The sequence below is a fragment of the Muscardinus avellanarius genome (genome assembly GCF_963383645.1).
Source record: "Muscardinus avellanarius genome assembly, chromosome: 2".
In the NCBI taxonomy this organism is placed as follows: domain Eukaryota; kingdom Metazoa; phylum Chordata; class Mammalia; order Rodentia; family Gliridae; genus Muscardinus; species Muscardinus avellanarius.
The window spans coordinates 2,122,969-2,141,976 of record NC_137787.1 but is presented as its reverse complement, the minus strand read 5'-3'; the positions used below and the strand labels follow the sequence as shown (position 1 = coordinate 2,141,976).

Genomic DNA, 19,008 nt, shown 5'->3' with positions numbered 1-19,008 from the left:
GCGTAGGCTCTCCCATCAAGAGGCGTCTCAGCCACCGGAGTCCTGGCCGTGGCCCCTGGCCTTGCGCGGCTGCTGGCACAGAGCCGACGGCCTGCAGAGCAGGCGGCTCCCACGCCCTCGCTGACCACAGCGGCTGGCTTTGTGCCTGGCTTCTCAGGATCTGGAGGCCAGCCTAATATTCCTTGCCTTTTGTTTTGGGGCACTGGGGATTGGACCCAGGGAATTCAGCCTCCAACGTACACCCCAGCCTTTTAATTTTGAAACAGGCTCTTAGGAAGTTGTTGAGCGTCGCTGAGCTGCTGAGGCTGATCTTGAACCTGATTCTCCAGTCTCTGCCTCCCAAGTACTGGGATTGCAGGCTTGTGCTAGCTCATTCCTTGCCTTTTAAAAGAAAATTGGGGGAAAGAAACTTAATGCGTTCATCTGCTTGTTCTGAGTTAAAATCAATAACTATGTTAAGGTTAACAGTCTATTATTCATGTGTTATGAAGAGAACTGCCAGAATTAAAAACGACGCAACCCATGGGATCAGAGTGACCGAGGAAGCGCAGTGTGCCGACGCCAGACTCCTCGCCGGGTGGCTAGAGACCCTGCCACCGCCACCAGAGCCGGAGCGGGGTAAAGCACGGAGCTGGGAATCGTTCCTGCAGAAAGGTCTACAAAGGCGCCAGGACCTTCCAGATTACCAGAGGGAAAGCAAACTATACACACTAACCCAAAGAAACTGCGCGAAAGGCCGCTGGCAGGACGGCAAAAACAGAAGCATCAGAACAGAAACAGCATGAAACTGGAAGGAAACCTTAGAACCAAACATGTCTGCATGTTACCAAATGTAATGCGCCATGTAAAAATTATCAGGCTGGGGAAAAAAACCCAGCAACAAACAACACAGTGCACTTGTTTTTAATACAAAGCGTCCAGAGTTCTGAGACTGGCAGAGGAGGGCCCGAGGGGTGCCTGGGAGGAAACGGCAGGCCAAGGACCGGCTCCCCAGAGCTGGGGCCGAGGCCACGCCAACACCAAGGGCACACCTGTCCCAGGCACAGCAACTACACGTAAATGATTGTCCACACCGAAAGACACAGAACAGCCAGACTTCACCCCTGCCATCAGACGATCCGTGCCTTTTCCCCAAGCCCCCACGTACACTGACAAACCGCAAGGTGCCACAAGAACACAGAAAACCAGCCGCCAAGCCCGCCGCTGGCCGCTGCACTCCGCACCCCTCCGCGCCCACAGCAGAGGCCGTGCTCAGGACACTGCCTCATCCACAGGCCAGCACGGCATTCCTCTTCTCTGTGAGGAGGGGCCGGACGCTCGGCCAGATGCTGGCGCCATGCTCCTGGTTTTCCTGGCCCCTGGAAACCAAAGCAAACTTCTCTCCTTAATAACTTTCACAGCCTCCAGGAGTCTGTTATAGCAACAGAAAACACAAACACACACCAATATACAAGGTAAAACCCATACGCCTGAACACGCTGCAGAAGAACTAAACATTAAACATGTTTAGAGTGCTAAACATCTCTCTTAAAACACTTCAAATTCTAAATCACAGTGAAGAAAAGTTACAAAAACATAAGGACACCACCCATCAAAAACTTTATCAACTGGCTAATGTTGAGCTTAGAGAACAATTCAGTCTTAGACACGCAAGTAATTTACAAAGCATTCCAAATAAACACGTCAAGCAGTGGACACACAAAGTTAAAAGAACAGAAAACCGAGAGCGGCACAGTATCTGGCCAGAGCATGCACAGGGCCCTGGATTGCTCCTCAGCATCCCAAAATAAAATGAAAGACAACAGAAACTAAATCTCATGTGGCTCAAAGACAGGAGGAAGAGAGAAAAGGTCAAATAAGTGAAAATACTACTGATTTAGAAGGGACAGATAAGACCTAAGGGTGGTCAGGCTCGGTCCTGCTTGCTAGGGGAACAGGAGACCGCAGCTGGAAAAGGCTTTCAGGAGCCAGGGTGTGGCGAGAGGAAACAGGAAGGCACAAAACGTTTCATCCTGAAAATCTTCAATGATCACAAAATTTGAAGGAAGACTATGGCACACACCTGCCTGTCCAGTTTTAATAATGATCAACACTAGCAATTTTGTTTTATCTATGAACATCTTTCTAATCCCATGGAATGAAAGATCACAACTTTGATAAAATAGGAAATAAGCCACACATGTTTAAAGAGCAGGTTTTCCCAGTAATATTTGAGATTTTAGAACACTACAGATTGGGAGACAGTGGCAAAGATGGCAGAGCTCCATGCGGGAGGCTGTGGCCTTGCCCGGCGCCTTCTCAGCACCAGCAGTCCTGCTGCAGAGCGCCCTCCTTCTCCCCGTGGTCACCTCCAGCTGGCAGCACTGCAGGTGGAGAATCTCCCAGCCACAGCTCCCTTTACACACCCCTTTGAAACCAGCTAACTATCCCTCTCTGTGCTGAGAACCATGTCAGACAGTTACATTTGCTTCTACAGTGGTAAATGTAACTTGGAAATAAAGGGGCCGGTGTCCGCAAAGACACCAGGCAGGGGTCTGCACAGAATGGCGGGAGGCGAGGCAGAGACAGGGCAAAGGGCCGTGACAGCACCCAGCAGAGGACTTCCAGGAGCCCCCAGACCACGGCAGCCCCAAAGCAAAGGAAGTGCACCCACCGGCCACCAAAAAAACGGCAGGAGAGTGGGTCCTGTTGTCTCTGCCACCTGCTCCTGTGCCTCACCACACCCCTGGATCCCAGCCTGGGCTCACCGCCAGCTGCATCTCTACACGTGCCATGAGCGGGACACAGGAGCCCTTCAAACTGAAAGACAGCCACTGCCACATCTGTCAACATTCTTAAGGATCCCTTGAAATGTGGAATAAACTAAAATATCTCGCTTGTCAGCCAAAGCTACCATGGATGGAGAGCCATTTTTAGAAGGTACACTCAGCATGGCCTGACTCTTCTCGTGCCAGTTTTTTCAATAAGCCGATTAAACGACAAGCCGAGACTCCTGAAGCCATTGGCAGATGTTGACGGAACAGAACCGTCCTTGCAGACCCCTCGCATGGATCTTCTCTCCCAGGAATGGGCTGTGTCAACCACACATACGCTCTGCTCATGGGAGTCTCGGATTAGATTCTGACAGAAATCCAGTTCTTGCTGCCCTGTGTCCAAGGCAGGATGCCCGAGGAGCCCGGTGTGGGGCACACCCCGCACCACGCTGCTCAGAGCGTCTCGCCCCTGGCCCGGTGGGTTTTCACTGCAGCCACGAGGCCGTTCTACCAGGAGCCTGTGCGCCGGCTGCACCGGCAAGGGTCTGTCCGGAGGTAGCCTGCCATCCACCCCTCGCCCTGTGGTTCAACGAGGAGGTAGGCTCAGGTCCCCCACCCTACTTCAGAACTGGCCTCAAAGCTCTTTAGATAATCCCTGTCGTGTTTCCAATTTGTTCTATATCCCCTCGAGAAGAAAAACTGTCTTTTGGAAGTTCAGGATTTGCAAGTGCCAGTGAATAAAAACCGGGCGTACAGCTGGTAACTTGGCTTTCAAGAGTTCAAGTGTACTTCCTGGAAACCATAAATAGAACCAGGCCTTGCCACACAAAAGATGGTGGCATGTGTTTTATATGTTCTCATATGTAAGTGCAGCCGCCACAGACGAGCACAAACTCTGGAAAGTCATTTAGGGTGGGCAAGCGACCTGAGACTTGGCAGTACTCACGCCATGAACAAGGCATCACTGCAAAAGAATCCAAGACTACACCAGTGCGACGCAGAAGAAATAAGACAGCAACATAACAGCAACACTGCTAGCCCAGCACCCGCAAAGCCCTGACATCACAGATGGGAGTCCCGGGCTGCAGGCCTGCAGCGCAGCCAGTGTGCGCACCTGGACGCGGGCCCAAGCACCGCATCTGGAAGGACACCGCCCTCCGCTTCAGCAGCGCGCCTCTCACACCAGCACGAATCCCAGACCACTCTCTTAAAGCAAGTTCTTACCCTCAACTCACTGGATTAAATACATGTCAGGAAATTAAAAATAGCTCCAGTGGTCTGGGAAAGCTACAAAGGTACCTCATCAGCGACTGCCCTTGCCTCCCGGTTCCGTAAGGTCAAGTTTACGTAAGAAGATTTCAGTGTTTCCTTCTTAGCAACCTCCAAGTTTGGTTATGTGTTTCACCTCACAGCTGGGCCACAGTAGGAACCACTATTACCTAACACTGACAGTTGAAATGCTTAAAAATAGAATGTTCCTTACACTTGGCCAAGGAGAGGCCGGGCAGCAAAGCAGCAGACTGAAGGCCGTCCTCTGGGCCGGGCAGCCCCCTGCCAGCTGGCCCAGCCTGCCCTCCCCAGCAGTGCGCCACCAGCACGGCACCCCCCAGGGCGTGGCGGGTCACGGGGTGGGGTGCAGGACAGCTGGAAATGTGGGGTGGGGAGACTGGTTAGCTGTTTGCATCCAGAAGAACCCAGAGTGCTTGCTAAGAGCCGGCACCTGACACGTGTGGCCTTATGCCTGGTCTGCCAGCCTATACCTAAACTGTACCCACCGTGTAACTTCCGGAAGAACGGGCCAAAGTCCCTCTGCACTGAGATCGCGGTGAGTGGTAGTACTGAGAGGGGCCACATGCTACCGTGACTCAGCAGCAGCCAGAGCTGTGCTGTGAGCAAGCCCTGCCGCACGCCACACCTGCTCCTTCATGGTGGGGACACCCAAGCCCACCCCACACCTGCGGCTCAAACCCCGGGAGAATCGCTGGGCTTTACAAGCACAAGGTAGGCGTGGCGGTAAGCGCTCGGCTCCCTCTAGCAAACAGTATCTGCAGAACCTCAGGAATAAAGGCCCTACAGAGTACCTTGATGGACAGCCCGCAGAAGCCCTTGATGGACAGCCTGCGGAGGCCCTTGATGGACAGCCTGCTGAGGCCCTTGATGGACAGCCTGAAGAAGCCCATTATAGACAGCCTGCGGAGGCCCATGCTCCCAGGGCTCAGCGCCAGGGCTATCTTCAGGCTTTCACACTCCCTCCAGCAGCCCAAGCCTCTTGGAGCTCAGGCTCAGGCACCCAACTGCCCAAGCCACATGAACAGCGTGCCAGGAGCTCCCAAGGTGCCCCCCCCAATCGATGTGACCCCACTCTCCCTCCAGAGGCTCAGCGACTCCAGGTGTCTTGCCCACACCATGAGTAGACTCAGGAAACCCTACTGGCCGTCAAAACAATCTCCACCAAGCTCCCCCGCCATTACTGGGATGGCTCTCCCTGTTCCCCGGTAACCCTGCCCTGCCGGCCCTACAGCACAGATGAGGAGGGGTCACTCTGCATGCACTCCCCAGGAACCTCCCCTGCACCCAAGGCAAGGCCCAGCCGCCTAGGGCATGATTAAGATCTCACAGATGCCTGTAATGCCCACAACTGGGACAGGAGGATCACAGGTTTGAACTTAGTAAGAATCTGAGCAACTCAGTGAGACCCTGCTGCCTTTTTTTTTTTTTTTTTTTGCAGTAACTGAAGATGGAATCCAGGGGCATTTTAACTCCAAGCTATACCCCAAACCCTATTTTTAAGTCCTTATTTTATATATATATATATTTTTTGGGGGGGTGGTACTGGGGTTCCTGGAAGCCCTTCTACCTCCGGGCTACACTCCCAGACCTATTTTTTATACTTTTTTTTTGGAAACAGGGTTTCTTAAGCCAGCGCGCGCTGGCTTCAAACCTGCGCGATCCTCCTGTCTCTGCCACCCAAGCGCGGGGATTACAAGCGTGTGCCACCACGCCCGGCTAAGTCTTTATTTTTGAAACAGGGTCTCACTGAGTTGCAAAGGACCTCGCTAAGTAGCTGAGGCTGTCCGCGAACTACAGATCCTCCTATCTCAGCCTCCTGAATGCCAGGGTTACAAGCATGTGCCACCACGCCTGATTGCAAGAGCCTGCTTCAAATGAAAATAAATAAATAAATAAAATTGGTCTGGGGGTAAAGCTTGGAGGCAGAAGCCCTGGGTTCAATCGAAGCAACACACACGCACAGAGACACACAGACACACACACACACACACACACACACACACACACACACACACACACATCTTGGTGCTCATCCTATCACAGGCCACCACCCTCTCTCCCCCTCTCCTGACCCACTAGCTGCATCCACAGCCTGCCAGGCTCTGCTGGCCGGAGCCTTGTGTCCCTGAGACACTTCCCCACAGCCCTGCTGACCGCTCCTCCACTGGATACTGCCTGGACCCGGTCACTGCCCCAGAAGGCCTGCCCTACCCAGCCGCGTGAGAGCCCAACCCTCACCCCTTGCTCCCCGAGGGTTCCCCGAGCCCACTCCTGCCCTCTCCTCCCGCACACCCCAGCTCCTCTGGAGCTTCTCTGCTGTAGCCATAAATGCACGCCTCCCACGAGTCAACGACAGCCCCTGGCTGCCCGAAGGCCCAACTCAGGCCCGTGAGCAAGTGAGCGAACCACACACCTCCCTGGACGCCGGCCAGGTCCCTCCGTCCTCGCGGGCTCTGGTTCTGCACAGCCCCGCACCTCTGTTCTCCGCTTACACTCGCCATGTAAACTACAACCCGCAAGCTGGCTGAGCCCAGGAGAACCCAGCCTCTGCCGCCACTGGCCACACGCTCTCCCAACTGCCCGGAGGCGCATCCACTGAGCGCTGGCGTCTCACCGGGACCCACAGCTCCAGAGCCCCTGGCCACAGACTATCAGCTTAGAAATCACCTAAGAAAAGGCAGCTCGGAAAACTCCTAGTCTCAGAATTTAAAAACAATCCTAAGGATTTTTTGAAAGGACATAAAACAAATTTCAAAATAACTCCCCTGAAAACAGCAATGATTTACAAAGTATCCATGTAATAGACTTTAAAAATTAAACACTGCAAAGTAGAACTTATCAAAAGCAGCTCACTTCTACCCAGAGGGAAGAGCATAACCTTAAATGCTTACATCAGAAAGGAATAAAAGCTAAAAACTGATGAGCTGAATGCTCAACCTAAGTTAAAACAAGAATATCCAAACAAGCCCACAGAAGGTAAAAATCAAGATGAGAAGGGGTTAATGAAACAGAATACAAACACACAATACAGCACTCACAGGCAGAAGCTCGGAAAGCCAGGCGGAGCGGCGCACGCCTGTAATCCCAGTACTTGGGAGGCTGAGGCAGGAGGAACACAGGTTCGAGGACAACCTCAGTAGCACTGTGATACTCTCAGGAGCCTAGAGACCCTACTTCAAACAAAAAATAAAAACGGGCTGGAGGTGTAGCTTGGAGGTAGAGTGCCCTTGGGTTCGCTCTCTAGTAACACACACACACATACCACACACACACACACACACACACACACACACACACACACTGCCAGGCATTCTCTCCTCCGGTGTCTAGACCCCAGCAGCTCAATGGCATGGGGGTGGGGGTACTTGCCAGGGGAGAGCAAGGCCCGGGTGAGGGTGAGACTATGGAGCTTCTGCATGCTGGCTGCAGGCGCAGGCGCAGGAGACCTTCCTGGGCTGGGAGGAAGGTGGTCCCTCCCTCTGCTCTAGACTGGGCCAGCCCGCGGCCACCTGGCTTCTCCCCACACTCAGCCGCACAGCTGCCCCTGAGCCCAGGGACCCCTGCCTGTTCACCTGGCTCCAGGAGCACATGAGGGCCACGGCTGGGACAAGATGGTGGGTTTGGTTCTACAAGGCAGTGCGTCCCTGCTCTTTGGTCCAGAAACAGAAAGCTCCCCTAAAGACAGCACTTGCTTCGCCAAGTGGCAGGCGCGGGGACCTACATCCCTACAGGGGATCCACACGTGGCCAGGAAGCTCAAGTGGCTCTGCGGGACCGCCCACCACACCTAAGAGGGGCCAGGGCTAACACCGCGCCCCACCCTGCTGGGCGTGCCAGACACACCAAGCAGCTCTCGCACACTGGGTGCTGCACGGTATACATGAAAAGAACGGCGGTAAGAGAAGAGAGCTCCAACTACGCACGGTGCCGTGCTGTGCCAGCTGCCCGTGCACCCAGCGCCGGCCGGCGGTGAGCCCCAGGCACGCGGGTGCGGACGCCGAAGAACGCCTTTCTTCTGTCACAGCCACCCGGACGTTTGGGATTCCCTAGGGAGGTCATAATAATTCTCTCTTTTCTGCATCAACACAGGCCTTGGAGTGACTGCCAAGGCCCACACATTCCTTCCTCTAACACATTTTTGTTCTGGAAGATGGAGAAACATCCAGATGCCAGCTGTAGCAGCAGGGCCTGCGTGGCTGTGTGGTGGCTCAGGGCGCTCAGGGTGCAGAGCACTGCCTCCGCATCCACCCTGGTGCCCAGGGCTCCATGAGCAGGACCCAGGCTTCCCCTGCCTCCCGCCCTCCCTCCTCAGGCGGAGTGAGCTCTTCATTACTGTGGGCTAAGCAGCAACCATATAAAATGTAATGGGGTGGAACACTTGTGATAAACATAAATAACCCAAACAATCTAATTTCCACCTAGGATGGGAAGGCCTTTATCTTTCTCCCTCAAGCGCCAGGGATATTGAAGAACACAGCTGGAAAACGAGGCGGCAGAAAGCTGAGCAGGAGCGGCCGCCGTGGGAGGTGGGAGGCGGCAGCGCAGCCAGCCGTGGCTGCAGGGAGCCAAGGGGGCCTTTCTGGTGAAAAACAGCAGCCTGAGCGCGATCCGTCCTCGCACTCCCTCCTAGAGCCCACTGAAGCAGCAGGTGGGCTGTGAAAAAGAGACAAGAACCCACACCAACCCAGCACAAACAGGAGAGAAGAGGGAGGCGACATCGCGTGGAGGAAATCAGAGCCGTGGACAGACCGCCAGTGGCCGGTGGCCAGTGGGGCGCAGAGCCTCATCAGACAGGAGCAGAGGGCTCACAGGCGGGCCGGAGCAGCAGCGCGCTTGGGCTGAGGCTGGGGCTGGGGCTGGGGCTAGGGCCTGAGCATGGGCTTGGGCGGCAGGTCCTCTGCGGCCTGAGCTCTGCCTCCTGGAGCCGGCCTGGAGCCTCTGGTGAGTCAGCTCTCCACTCTGCCCCAGCAGAGATGGGCGCCCAGAGGCTGATGGGACCCTGCTGGGCCCTGGAACCTCACCAGGAGAGGGACGGCAGGGCCAGCATCCTGGGCAAAGACCAAGGCACCTGGTGCGTAGCTCCAGACTTCTCAGCCCTGCTTCCAGTGCTGTGCCCTCCCCCTCCAGAAGGGGTCTCTGGCTTGTGCCAGGCGTGTGAGTTGGGGAGGTTGAGACCTGGGTTTCCTGAGCAGGTGACCAAGGAAGGTGACTGACCTTCTGCTGGAGCCTTCCCCTGGGTGCCGTGGCCTTTCCCCCGCGCTCTGCTGGACGCCATATGCGTCCTGGGCCCTTGCTGGCTCCTCCCCCCAGGAAGCATCAGACCCACTTGCAACACAAGTTAAGCATGCCCACTACCTGCACCGGCTGTTTGTTTCATTTCAGACAGTTCCTCCGAGGAACATCACCACAGAGGTCTCTGGGCTGGGGCAGAGGAGAATGTGGCAGGGCACCGGAGAGCGGGTGTGTGTGTGTGTGTGTGTATGTGTGTGTGTCCAGTGTGTGCGACACTGGGCCAGTCCCCTCCTGCAGGGGAATGTGGCAGGGCACCGGAGAGCGGGTGTGTATGTGTGTGTGTGTGTCCAGTGTGTGGGACACTGGGCCAGTCCCCTCCTGCAGGGGAATGTGGCAGGGCACCGGAGAGCGGGCGTGTATGTGTGTGTGTGTGTGGGGGGGGCACTGGGCCAGTCCCCTCCTGCAGGGGAATGTGGCAGGGCACCGGAGAGCGGGTGTGTGTGTGTGTGTGTGTGTGTGTGTGTGTGTGTGTGTGTGTGTGTGTCCAGTGTGTGGGACACTGGGCCAGTCCCCTCCTGCAGGGGAATGTGGCAGGGCACCAGAGAGCGGGCGTGTGTGTGTGTGTGGCAGTCCAGTGTGTGGGACACTGGGCCAGTCCCCTCCTGCGGCACTTGCCGGGCCACACTGCCCAGCGTGCCAACGAGGTGGCCCAGGCCTGCTGGGGCCACACAGCGACCAGAGGCAGGCAGCCCCTGCCCCATGCCTGCATGGCCCAGGACAGCATCCTTCATGAGCTCCTCTGGATAGTCGGCCCAAAGAGGGAGGGCAGGAACGACCTCGGGCCAAGGGAGTAAGGAGGAAAGGAAAGAGGACGGGACGCGCCGTGTTCGTGCTGCTGGAAGCTGTGGCTCTGCCTGCGGCAGTCGGAGCCAGCTGCCTTGGAACTTGGTCTGTGAACTCCCAGATCTAGCGGGAAGAGAGGTGGAGTCAGAGGAACTGCCCCTGGGATGGGAAGCAGGGCCAAGAGAAGGACTGCAGAGCCCAAGGTGGCCAGGGATGGGTGGAGGGGAGGTACCTGGAGGGCCGGCCTTCAAGAATGCCTTTAGCTCTCAGAGGTCATTCACCGCAACCACCGGTAGACTGGAATATGGGCAACACTCAGGACCACGGTGGCGACTAAACTGGAAAACACAGCTTCTGGTCCACAGCGATGCTTGCCACAAAGAAACAGGGCTCATCACACAACCCCCAAAACGATGTGCGCTCATGAACACGCAATGCAGGCACAGCCTCCAGGAATGAAGCTGTGGCAGGCCAGCTGTAACTGCTCGGGCTGCACCCTCCATGTCTGTCCTGGGCACGGCTGCTCATGGGCCTCCGGTTACCCAGAGGAGCAGAGGGGAAGCGACATACCGCTGCAAGCCAAGGAAATCAAACTGTGGGCATTTTTTCTAATTTTTCAAACAGTAAGATCTTTATTTTGATGTCCTTGTACCCTACATTTCATTTTCTTTTGAAAATGAACACAAGTAAGCAAGCCAAAAGGCAAGGATGCCCTACTGACAGGCGGGCAAGAGCACGCCGACCAGCACCCTGTCCTCTGCGCCCGCAGGCTCTCTGTAGAGCCACAGGGCCTTGCTAAGACATCTTGGAAGATCGGAGAGCGAGGGCAGGCAGGGCAGGTAGGTCAGGGAGCAACGTCCTCTGCCACCTGCCTGGGGCTCAGAGGCCAGCTATGTGGCCCCCAAGCATGAGCTGGGCCCTTCACTGAGCCCCAGCCCAGACCTAGATGCCCCAGCAGCACGTGAAAACATACCATGGACTGGGCACAATGGTGCCCACCTGCAATCCAGCTACTTGAGAGGCTGAGGCAGGAGGATCACAAACTTAAGGCCAGAGTGGGAAAATTAGCAAGACTCTGCTTCAAAATAAAGAATAAGAGCTGGGCGTGGTGGCACATGTTTATAATCCCAGTACTTGGGAGGCTGAGACAGGAGGATCACAGGTTTGTGGCCAGCCTCACCGACTTAAAGAGGCCCTCCAGAACTCAGTGAGACCCTGTTTTAAAATTAAGAAAAAAAATAGGGCTGGGGTGTAGCTCAGAGCTAGAATGTCCCCGAGTTCAATCCCCAGTACCAATAAATAAATGGATAAATGAATGAATGAGTAAATAAATAAATAGTAGCGGGCTGTGGGGGCACACACTGTAATCTCAGCATGTGGGAGGCTGAGACAAGAAGATCCAGGTTCACAGCCAGCCTCAGCCACTTAGTGAGGTCCTTTGCAACTCAGTGAGACTCTGTTTCAAAATAAAGAATAAAGCTGGGCATGGTGGTGCACACTTGTAATCCCCCCCGCTTGGGAGCTGAGACAGGAGGATCGCACGGGTTCGAAGCCAGCCTCAGCTACTTAGTGAGACCCTGTTTCCAAATAAAATATAAAATAGGTCTGGGAGTATAGTCTGGAGATAGAAAAGCCCCTGGTTCCACCCCCAGTAACACACACACACACACACACACACACACACACACACACACACACACACACAAATAAAGATAGAGGGTGAAGCTTGGAGGTAGGATGCCCCTGGGTTCCATTTCCAGCACCACCAAAATAAATAAGTAAATAAATAAAAATAAGAAAAGAAAAAGAAAAAAAACTAGAGGAGTAGCCCAGTGATAGAGCACCCCTGGGTTCCATCCCCAGGACTGCAAAATAAATAAATTAACTAAAAGTAAAATGCACACAAGGGTGTCTCAAGCAGGTCGGCAGCAGTACTACCACACCCAAGGCCTTGTCACCCAGAGCTGTTTGCCAAGGTAATTAACAGGTCCCTGTGCCAGTGGGGGAGCTTCTCCTGGGATCACAGATGTTCTCACATCTGTCACCACGACCGCCAGCATGCTGAGCGCCACGCCTCGGGTACGATGCCCGCGTGGGGTCGAGGTGTCCACGGCTGCTTTGTCAGTGCAGTGGACGTGCGCCCTTATGAGGTGGAAATCCACAGGTAGAGCAAGACATTTACTTTCACAGTTCTGGAGAAGTTCCCTTCTATTCCTGTAGTTTCTCCTCTACAAGATTTCACAGGTTTCTTTTAAAACTGTATCTTTGAGCAGAGCATAGTGGTTCACGTTTGTAATCCCAGTTCTTTTTAGGCTGAGACAGAAGGATTGCAGGTTCATGGCCAGCCTCAGCTACTTGGTGAGACCCTGTTTTAAAATAAAGAATAAGCTAGGCGTGGTGGCACACGCTTGTAATCTCAGTACTTGGGAGGTTGAGATAGGAGGATCGTGCAGGTTTTAAGCCAGCCTCAGCTACTTAGGCTCTTAACAACTTAGTGAGACCCTGTTTCCAAACAAAATATAAAATAGGTCTGGGAGTGTAGCCCGGAGGTAGAAGGCCCCTGGGTTCCACCCCCAGAAACACACACACACACACACACACACACACACACACACACACACAGATAAAGAATGAAAAATAGGACTGGGGGTACAGCTCAGAGGTAGAATGCCCTGGGTTCAACCCCCAGTACCACACATACAAAAAATACATCTTTGAAGTGTGCTTTAAAAAAGCTCCTGCAGGTGCCCAGCAGTGCAGCTCCGCCCACACCACAGGGCTTCTAGGGCTCGCTCCCCACCTGCGCTGCCTGGTGCCCTGCTGCAGCTGGCAGGCGAAGCATGTCACCTCTGAGGCTGTCTTTCTCCCCAACAGCACCACCCTGAGCAGAAACGGGTGCCTGCCCCACATTCGGCATTCAGTGGCCCTGGGAACATGACCACCGATCTGAGGACTCCACCTTGCTCCTGTAAAGACGGGATACGCGCAAAGCAGCGATGGAAACAGAGAGGCCTGGGCACGCCGCCGTGACCAGCGCTGCACACACAGCCTGCCGCTGTGCTCTGCCCCACCACCCGGCAGCTGAGGATCCCTGTGAGCCTGCGCAGAGGGCCGAGCGCCATGCTGTCCTGCAGGTGGCTCACCCGATTCTGAATGCTGCCACCAGCGCTGGTGGGTGGCACGTGCCACCTTCCAGCAGACACGCATTCCTTCCATCAGGGAATTCCGTTACTTTTCGAAAATGATAATGACTCAGAAACGAATGGCTTACGAGTCTGCGGTCCCCGTCACCCAGCCGCAGGGTGTTGTGGAGTGGGGACCTGCTTGGGTGTCGCTGGCCTGTCCCTCTACTCCCCTCCTAGACCACTTCTCACTGGGCGTTCGGCAATTCCAACACGCCACGCACCTGACGGCCGTGAGCACACTGCCGCCTACGCTGGCCAACACCGGACCCTGGAGGGAGCCGCAGTCCACAGGGCGCCACCAGCACCCAGGGCTGCACTCTGCCGCCTCGAGCCCCTGCCACAGGCTGCCTCCCTCCTCTAGGAAGGAAGGACGAAGGAAGCACGGTGACTCACCTCTCAGCAACACTCCAGCTCCTCACAAGCAGGAAAGCAGCATGACACTGATACAAGGGCAGGCGGCTGCAGTGAACAGATGCACCCCATCTAACATGCAGCTACTGTACAGCTGAGACGGTGTGCGCGGGCGCTGTTTTGTTTCAAGTAAAAATTTATTAGGATGATAAAAAACCATCATCCAGAGCGCGACGAGCGTGCCACCGTTCACAAGATGGAATGGCCACAAGTTAGACAAGAGCGGCAGTGCAGAGACCGTCTGGGCTGCTCCTGCTCCGGGGCACGTGTGTGCGCACAGATGGAAGGTGCCCATGGGATGCAGGTGGCTGTGCTGCCCAGGACAGTGTGGCGGCCAGGCAGGGGCCAGAGACCTGGGCTTTGGGGGACAGTGTGGCCTGCACCCATGTGGGACCGAGGGCAGCTCACTTAGCCCGGGCCTATGGGAGGCTCAGGGTTTACCTCAGTAAGGCCACAAGCCTGGAATAAGGGGATCTATGCTTGGAGTTAGAGCCTGGAGGGATTCTGCATGGGGAGAGGGATTTTAAAGAAAAGGAAAACATTTCTACAGCCTACAGTGTAATACTCAGAAATATCAATAGAATGAGAGATGTATAATCACAGTTGATGGGGGTTTTTGGTTTTTGTTTCATTAAAGAGAAGGAAGGTGCTTGGAAGATGGCCGCTGTGACTGCTTACCAATGACACCCAGGCCCACCCACAGCACGTGGCTGCCCCTAGCTGAGAGGTGTGCAGGCAGACTGGCTACATCACAGCACGGGGCTCCTGCGGGGCTGAACCCAACACGAGCCCCCAGTGCTCCTCAGCTCCTCCTTGGACCAGGGCCTGGAGTTCTACCCACGACAAGGAGCTGGCTGCTGCAGGAAACTGCCGTTGTTTAGACGAGCGCTCCTCTGCCACGCAGACTTCCTCCAGCCCAGGACCACTCATCCTCAATAGGAAGCCCTCTCTGACCCCGGGGAGAGCGCCCAAAACCCAAGAAGCATCGGCCCACACCTGGAGCGCGGGCGTGTGCTGACTCACCGGTGCTGGGCATGTGGTTCACACGGGCAGGAGTCAGCAGCTCCACGGGCTGGTCTCGGCCAGAAAGTCCATCTGGAGAAGAGAGGACACTGGCTTCAGAAACTGCACGGGCTTCAGTGAAATGCTTTACTCCGAGCACGCCCAGCACACCGTGGAAATGTGCGTGCTCTTCTTACTTCTAAAGCAGGATGGCTTTAATGCCATCACAGATTATTTTTATTTGCCAGAGAAAGTGGAAGGCCCTTTGTAGAATGATCGACAGCCCTCGGCTGAGATACAGCCAACTCCAATCCCAAGCCTGGGCATCTGACTTGGCTATTTTGGTCTACTTCTTTTCAGGAACCACCTTATAACTACTTGCTTATAAGAAGTGGGCTTTCCTACAGAGACCACAAGCATGAAGATAATAAGAACAGAAGCGCTCACCCTTTTCCCAGATACTGACCAACGGTCTGGATGCTACCAATATCCAGCACAGGGCACATGGCCCAAGACAGCTGTGGTGTGCGTGCAGCCGGAAAGAAAAGAAGGTGCTGGCAACACTCGACCACACTGCACTGAGAACGCCTTGCCAGGCGCCTGACAGAAAATATGGAATCATTTCCTTTAAACCCACTCAGACTGCATTCAGGAACTGTTCTGTCTGCTCCCAGACGCTGCGCAGGTGAGACTGGAACTCGCCCGCCACCTGAGCCTGGCTCGGCCTGGATTTAGGCTGACTGGATCTTCCGTTTTCCCAAATAGAAAGGAAGAAAGGCTGGCAACACTTCCAGGAATCACACCTTTCTTCCAAAATTGGCTCCTCACGATGGTGTGAAAGGCTCTGTGACAACGTGTGCATCATGACACGCCTGCGCCAGGAGACACTCGTTACTGATTTAAGGGAGAAGACATCCACTTCGGGGCACCCACAGTGCTCCCATAGATAGACTCTCAAAGCAGGACACAAAACGGTAACATCAGGCCAACTGACCCTGTAAGAAAACGGTCATCCCTGGTGCAGCCAACCGCATGTCCTTGGAGAAGCTCAAACCCCAAGGAACAAAACCATGGCGGAGGAGATCCAGAGCCCACTCTCCCAAAGAACTGACAGGAATGTGGACACAGCCCCCCCCCCCACACACACACACGAGCGGCTGCTGCTGTGTGACTCAGGAACCCAACACCGACGTTGGTGGGATCCTCGCCCTCAAGCTACAAGCCCTGGTTCTAGTGACCTGCAGAAGCCTGGGCACAGCTGGTCCCGGCTCAGGGTGTCAGGAGGGGGCACGATTACACCCTAGGGGCAACCGCGGGTCTAGCATTCAGCCCATCCATTAGCCCTCCCAGGCCTTCTCAGGAGAATGACTGGGAGATGGAGCTAAGGACAGTCCACATCTCACGAGAAATCATGCTGCTACTTAGGAAGACACCTCAAGACAGTGGTGGGAAGTGCCTTTTAAGTTCCTTGAAAATAAATGTCCTTGTAGAAAAACCAAAAATTTTTCAGAAAGTATATATCTAATTTCTTTTATTTGAATTCTGCCATAAGTGCTCTCAGAAACCCAAAAGGCACTTTTGAAGATCCTCATCTGGCTGCAGTTTCCCAATGTAAAGGAGCAGGGACAGGAAAGAGCATCCTGTTGGGCTCTGTGACCTCCCTCTGCTCCCCCTGACCAATGGCTGCCCCCAGAATGGGCCGCACCGCGGCCTCCTCAGCGTTGGAGGGTACTATTCCCTCCAGGCAAGAGCTCTAGGACCCAACGTTCAGAAACCAACAAGCCCAAGGACTCTGACTCCCGGGACCTCTGGCAGCAGTGCTGGGCCAGTATGCCGGCAACCACGAAGACCTCTCCCGGAGTGTGGGTTGAGCGGCTGGAGTCTCCCCGGATCCGAGGGGTTAATCACTTCAAAGCCCTGTGCATAACTGGTGAGCACAATGCGCTGCTCCTGCTACTCCAGACAGGACACATCAAACCTCGATGCAATGGATTCAAAGTGTATGTTACAGAAATGTGGTTTAGTGAACTCCGAAGCACGGCCCAAATTGGTGTGGCAGCACCACCTGTAATCCCAGTGCTGGGAGGCTGAGACGGGGGATTGCAGGTTAGAGGATAGCCTTGCAATGTGGTGAGACTCTTAGCAACCTAGCGAGACCCTGTTTCAAAAATAAAAAATAAAACAGGGCTGGGGATGTAGCTCAGAGGTAGAATGCCCCTTGTTTCAGTCACCAGTCACACACACACACACACACACACACACACACACACACACACACACACAGAGGCTCACATGCTTTATTCATAGTCTGGCTTGGCTGTCGTGGCTCACCCACAAGACTTATGGGCACTGGGCTGAGATGTGCCACGTACCCTTCAAAACGGCCTTATTCATGCATGCCAACTCGCTGGCACAGCAAGCAACAGCGCTGCCTGGTAAGGACACGGCGGACTCTGCATGCAAGTCAGCCTGGAACCATACATGTCCCGTCTCGTTCAGTGATGGCTGGGCAGATCTGACACCATCTACCTCTGACAGACACCCCAGGGTTTCCCACGATTCGATGCAGCTCTGGCACTATGGGACTGAAGCTTTCTAACCTACTGCACAAATCAGCTGATCTCCCATCTACAATATTACAGAAAATTCTAGCAACAAACCATTCATAAGTTGCATGCCCTCTGAGCAACGTGACAGAATCCTGAGCTGTCCTACCCCACCTGCTCAAGATGGAGCCAGCCCTCTGTCCAGCACAGCCACACAGTCCCTGGTGCTCACCGCGAGCCACTCACTGCTGCGTACGGCTGCGCCAGCGATCAGGCCCACTGCCGTGGTCTCCCGATGCCGCTCTGTAAGCAGCCCTGTTGTGCCTCAGGACGGCCCTGGCGGGCAGGCGCTGTGATGCGGAGATCCAGGTGTGCCGATGAGATGCCGTGAGGACCTCCTTCAAGGGTCTGCTCCTCAGCATCATCAGAAGGGCCAGTGCAGTCTGATCAGGTATTTTGAGAGACGAGAGCACACTCGCCTAGCTTCTATACACTGTTTTAATCAGTCTGCCTCACCATTAACTGTTCGACTGTGCCTTGTTTATAAACTAACCTTTATCATATATAAACTAGCCATATACATGTTCAGCAGTATTCATGACTCAGGGACCTGCTGGAAGTCTTGGGACTTACCCTTGTGGATAATGGAGAGGGCTGTATTTCCATCTACTGCCTTATCATTAAGGGTATATGTGAAGATCCAGATAAAGAAGTATAAGGGAGAGGACGGAGTGCAGAAGCTCTGGTCCCCAGGCAGCTGGAGTGCCCATCCATCCTCCAGCATGCATAGGTTTACCAACCTGAAGAGACTCTCCCAACATCACTGGGCAAGAGGCTGCATCCGCCCATCACCAGCCCTCCAAGGCCATCACCCAGAGGCCGGCGGGTGGTGGGGCCGACAGCCGCAACCCTCTACTCTCTGGGTCTTTCTGGGGACCAGCCATCTCAAGGCCAAGTAGGGCCTCACCCTAAGTGGCCTGGTGACCGTATACCAGCTCTGACAGCAGAGGGGCTCTCTAGGGAGGCGAAGCACAGCAACACTCAGGGAAGGCCAAGGACCATGAGAGCCCTGTGGCAGGAGCTGGGGCAAAGGCCAGGTGCATTCTGGTCTTACCACAGGTACCTGCTGGATCTCACTCACGGGGAGGCATCCTAAAAGCCTGCAAATTCAAACTCCCAACCTGCCTTTTCACATCTCTGTGGACTGACCCTAGAGCTACCTGAAGTTAAACTGCTCTGACTCAGCAGTGCCGTGATAGGAAGCGCCTGCTTCTGCCTGTGTGGAACTATCAGAGAGCAGAAGCGATCCACACACGGGGCCTCCAGGGCCGCGTCTCCTTGGGGTGCCTGGCAGGGTGTGGGGCAAAAGCAGGCTGGACCCGACAGAGGAAGGGCAGGCGGGCGGGCAAGCGGCAGCATCCTCAAGACCTCTCCTCTGTACCAGTGACTTCATAGCTCATCTGTTCCCCTGCATGGCATAAGCAACGTCACATCCTAATCACAAGAGGGGGCAGGGCCAACTGTTGAAATTGAGAAGCCAAAAAAAAAAAAAAAAATCAATGGGACTTTAAGCAAAGGAGGTATTGTAACGGTGATAGGCAGACCTAAACCAGCAGGATGAGCCTCCATGGGTTCCCCAAGAGCCGGAGGCATCTCCGATCAGAAGGGAGCAATGGCCCCATGCCCATCCCAATGGCACAGGAGCGGCAGGCAGAAAGGGCAGGCTCTGAGGCCCAGGCAGCGCCAC

General features: G+C 54.8%; 1 protein-coding gene across 1 annotated transcript in view; it reads right to left on the bottom strand.

Moving 5' to 3' along the window:
• The window catches only part of HDAC4 (histone deacetylase 4), a gene marked incomplete at both ends in the record, with an annotated part of 133,916 nt that extends 118,695 nt beyond the window's left edge, over positions 1–15,221 (bottom strand). Inside the window, 2 exons of the mRNA XM_080720072.1 lie at positions 14,737–14,808; positions 15,182–15,221. Coding sequence (XP_080576198.1) covers positions 14,737–14,808; positions 15,182–15,221 — 112 coding nt within the window. The remainder of the gene's footprint in view (positions 1–14,736; positions 14,809–15,181) is intronic.
• Positions 15,222–19,008: the final 3,787 nt, after the last annotated feature.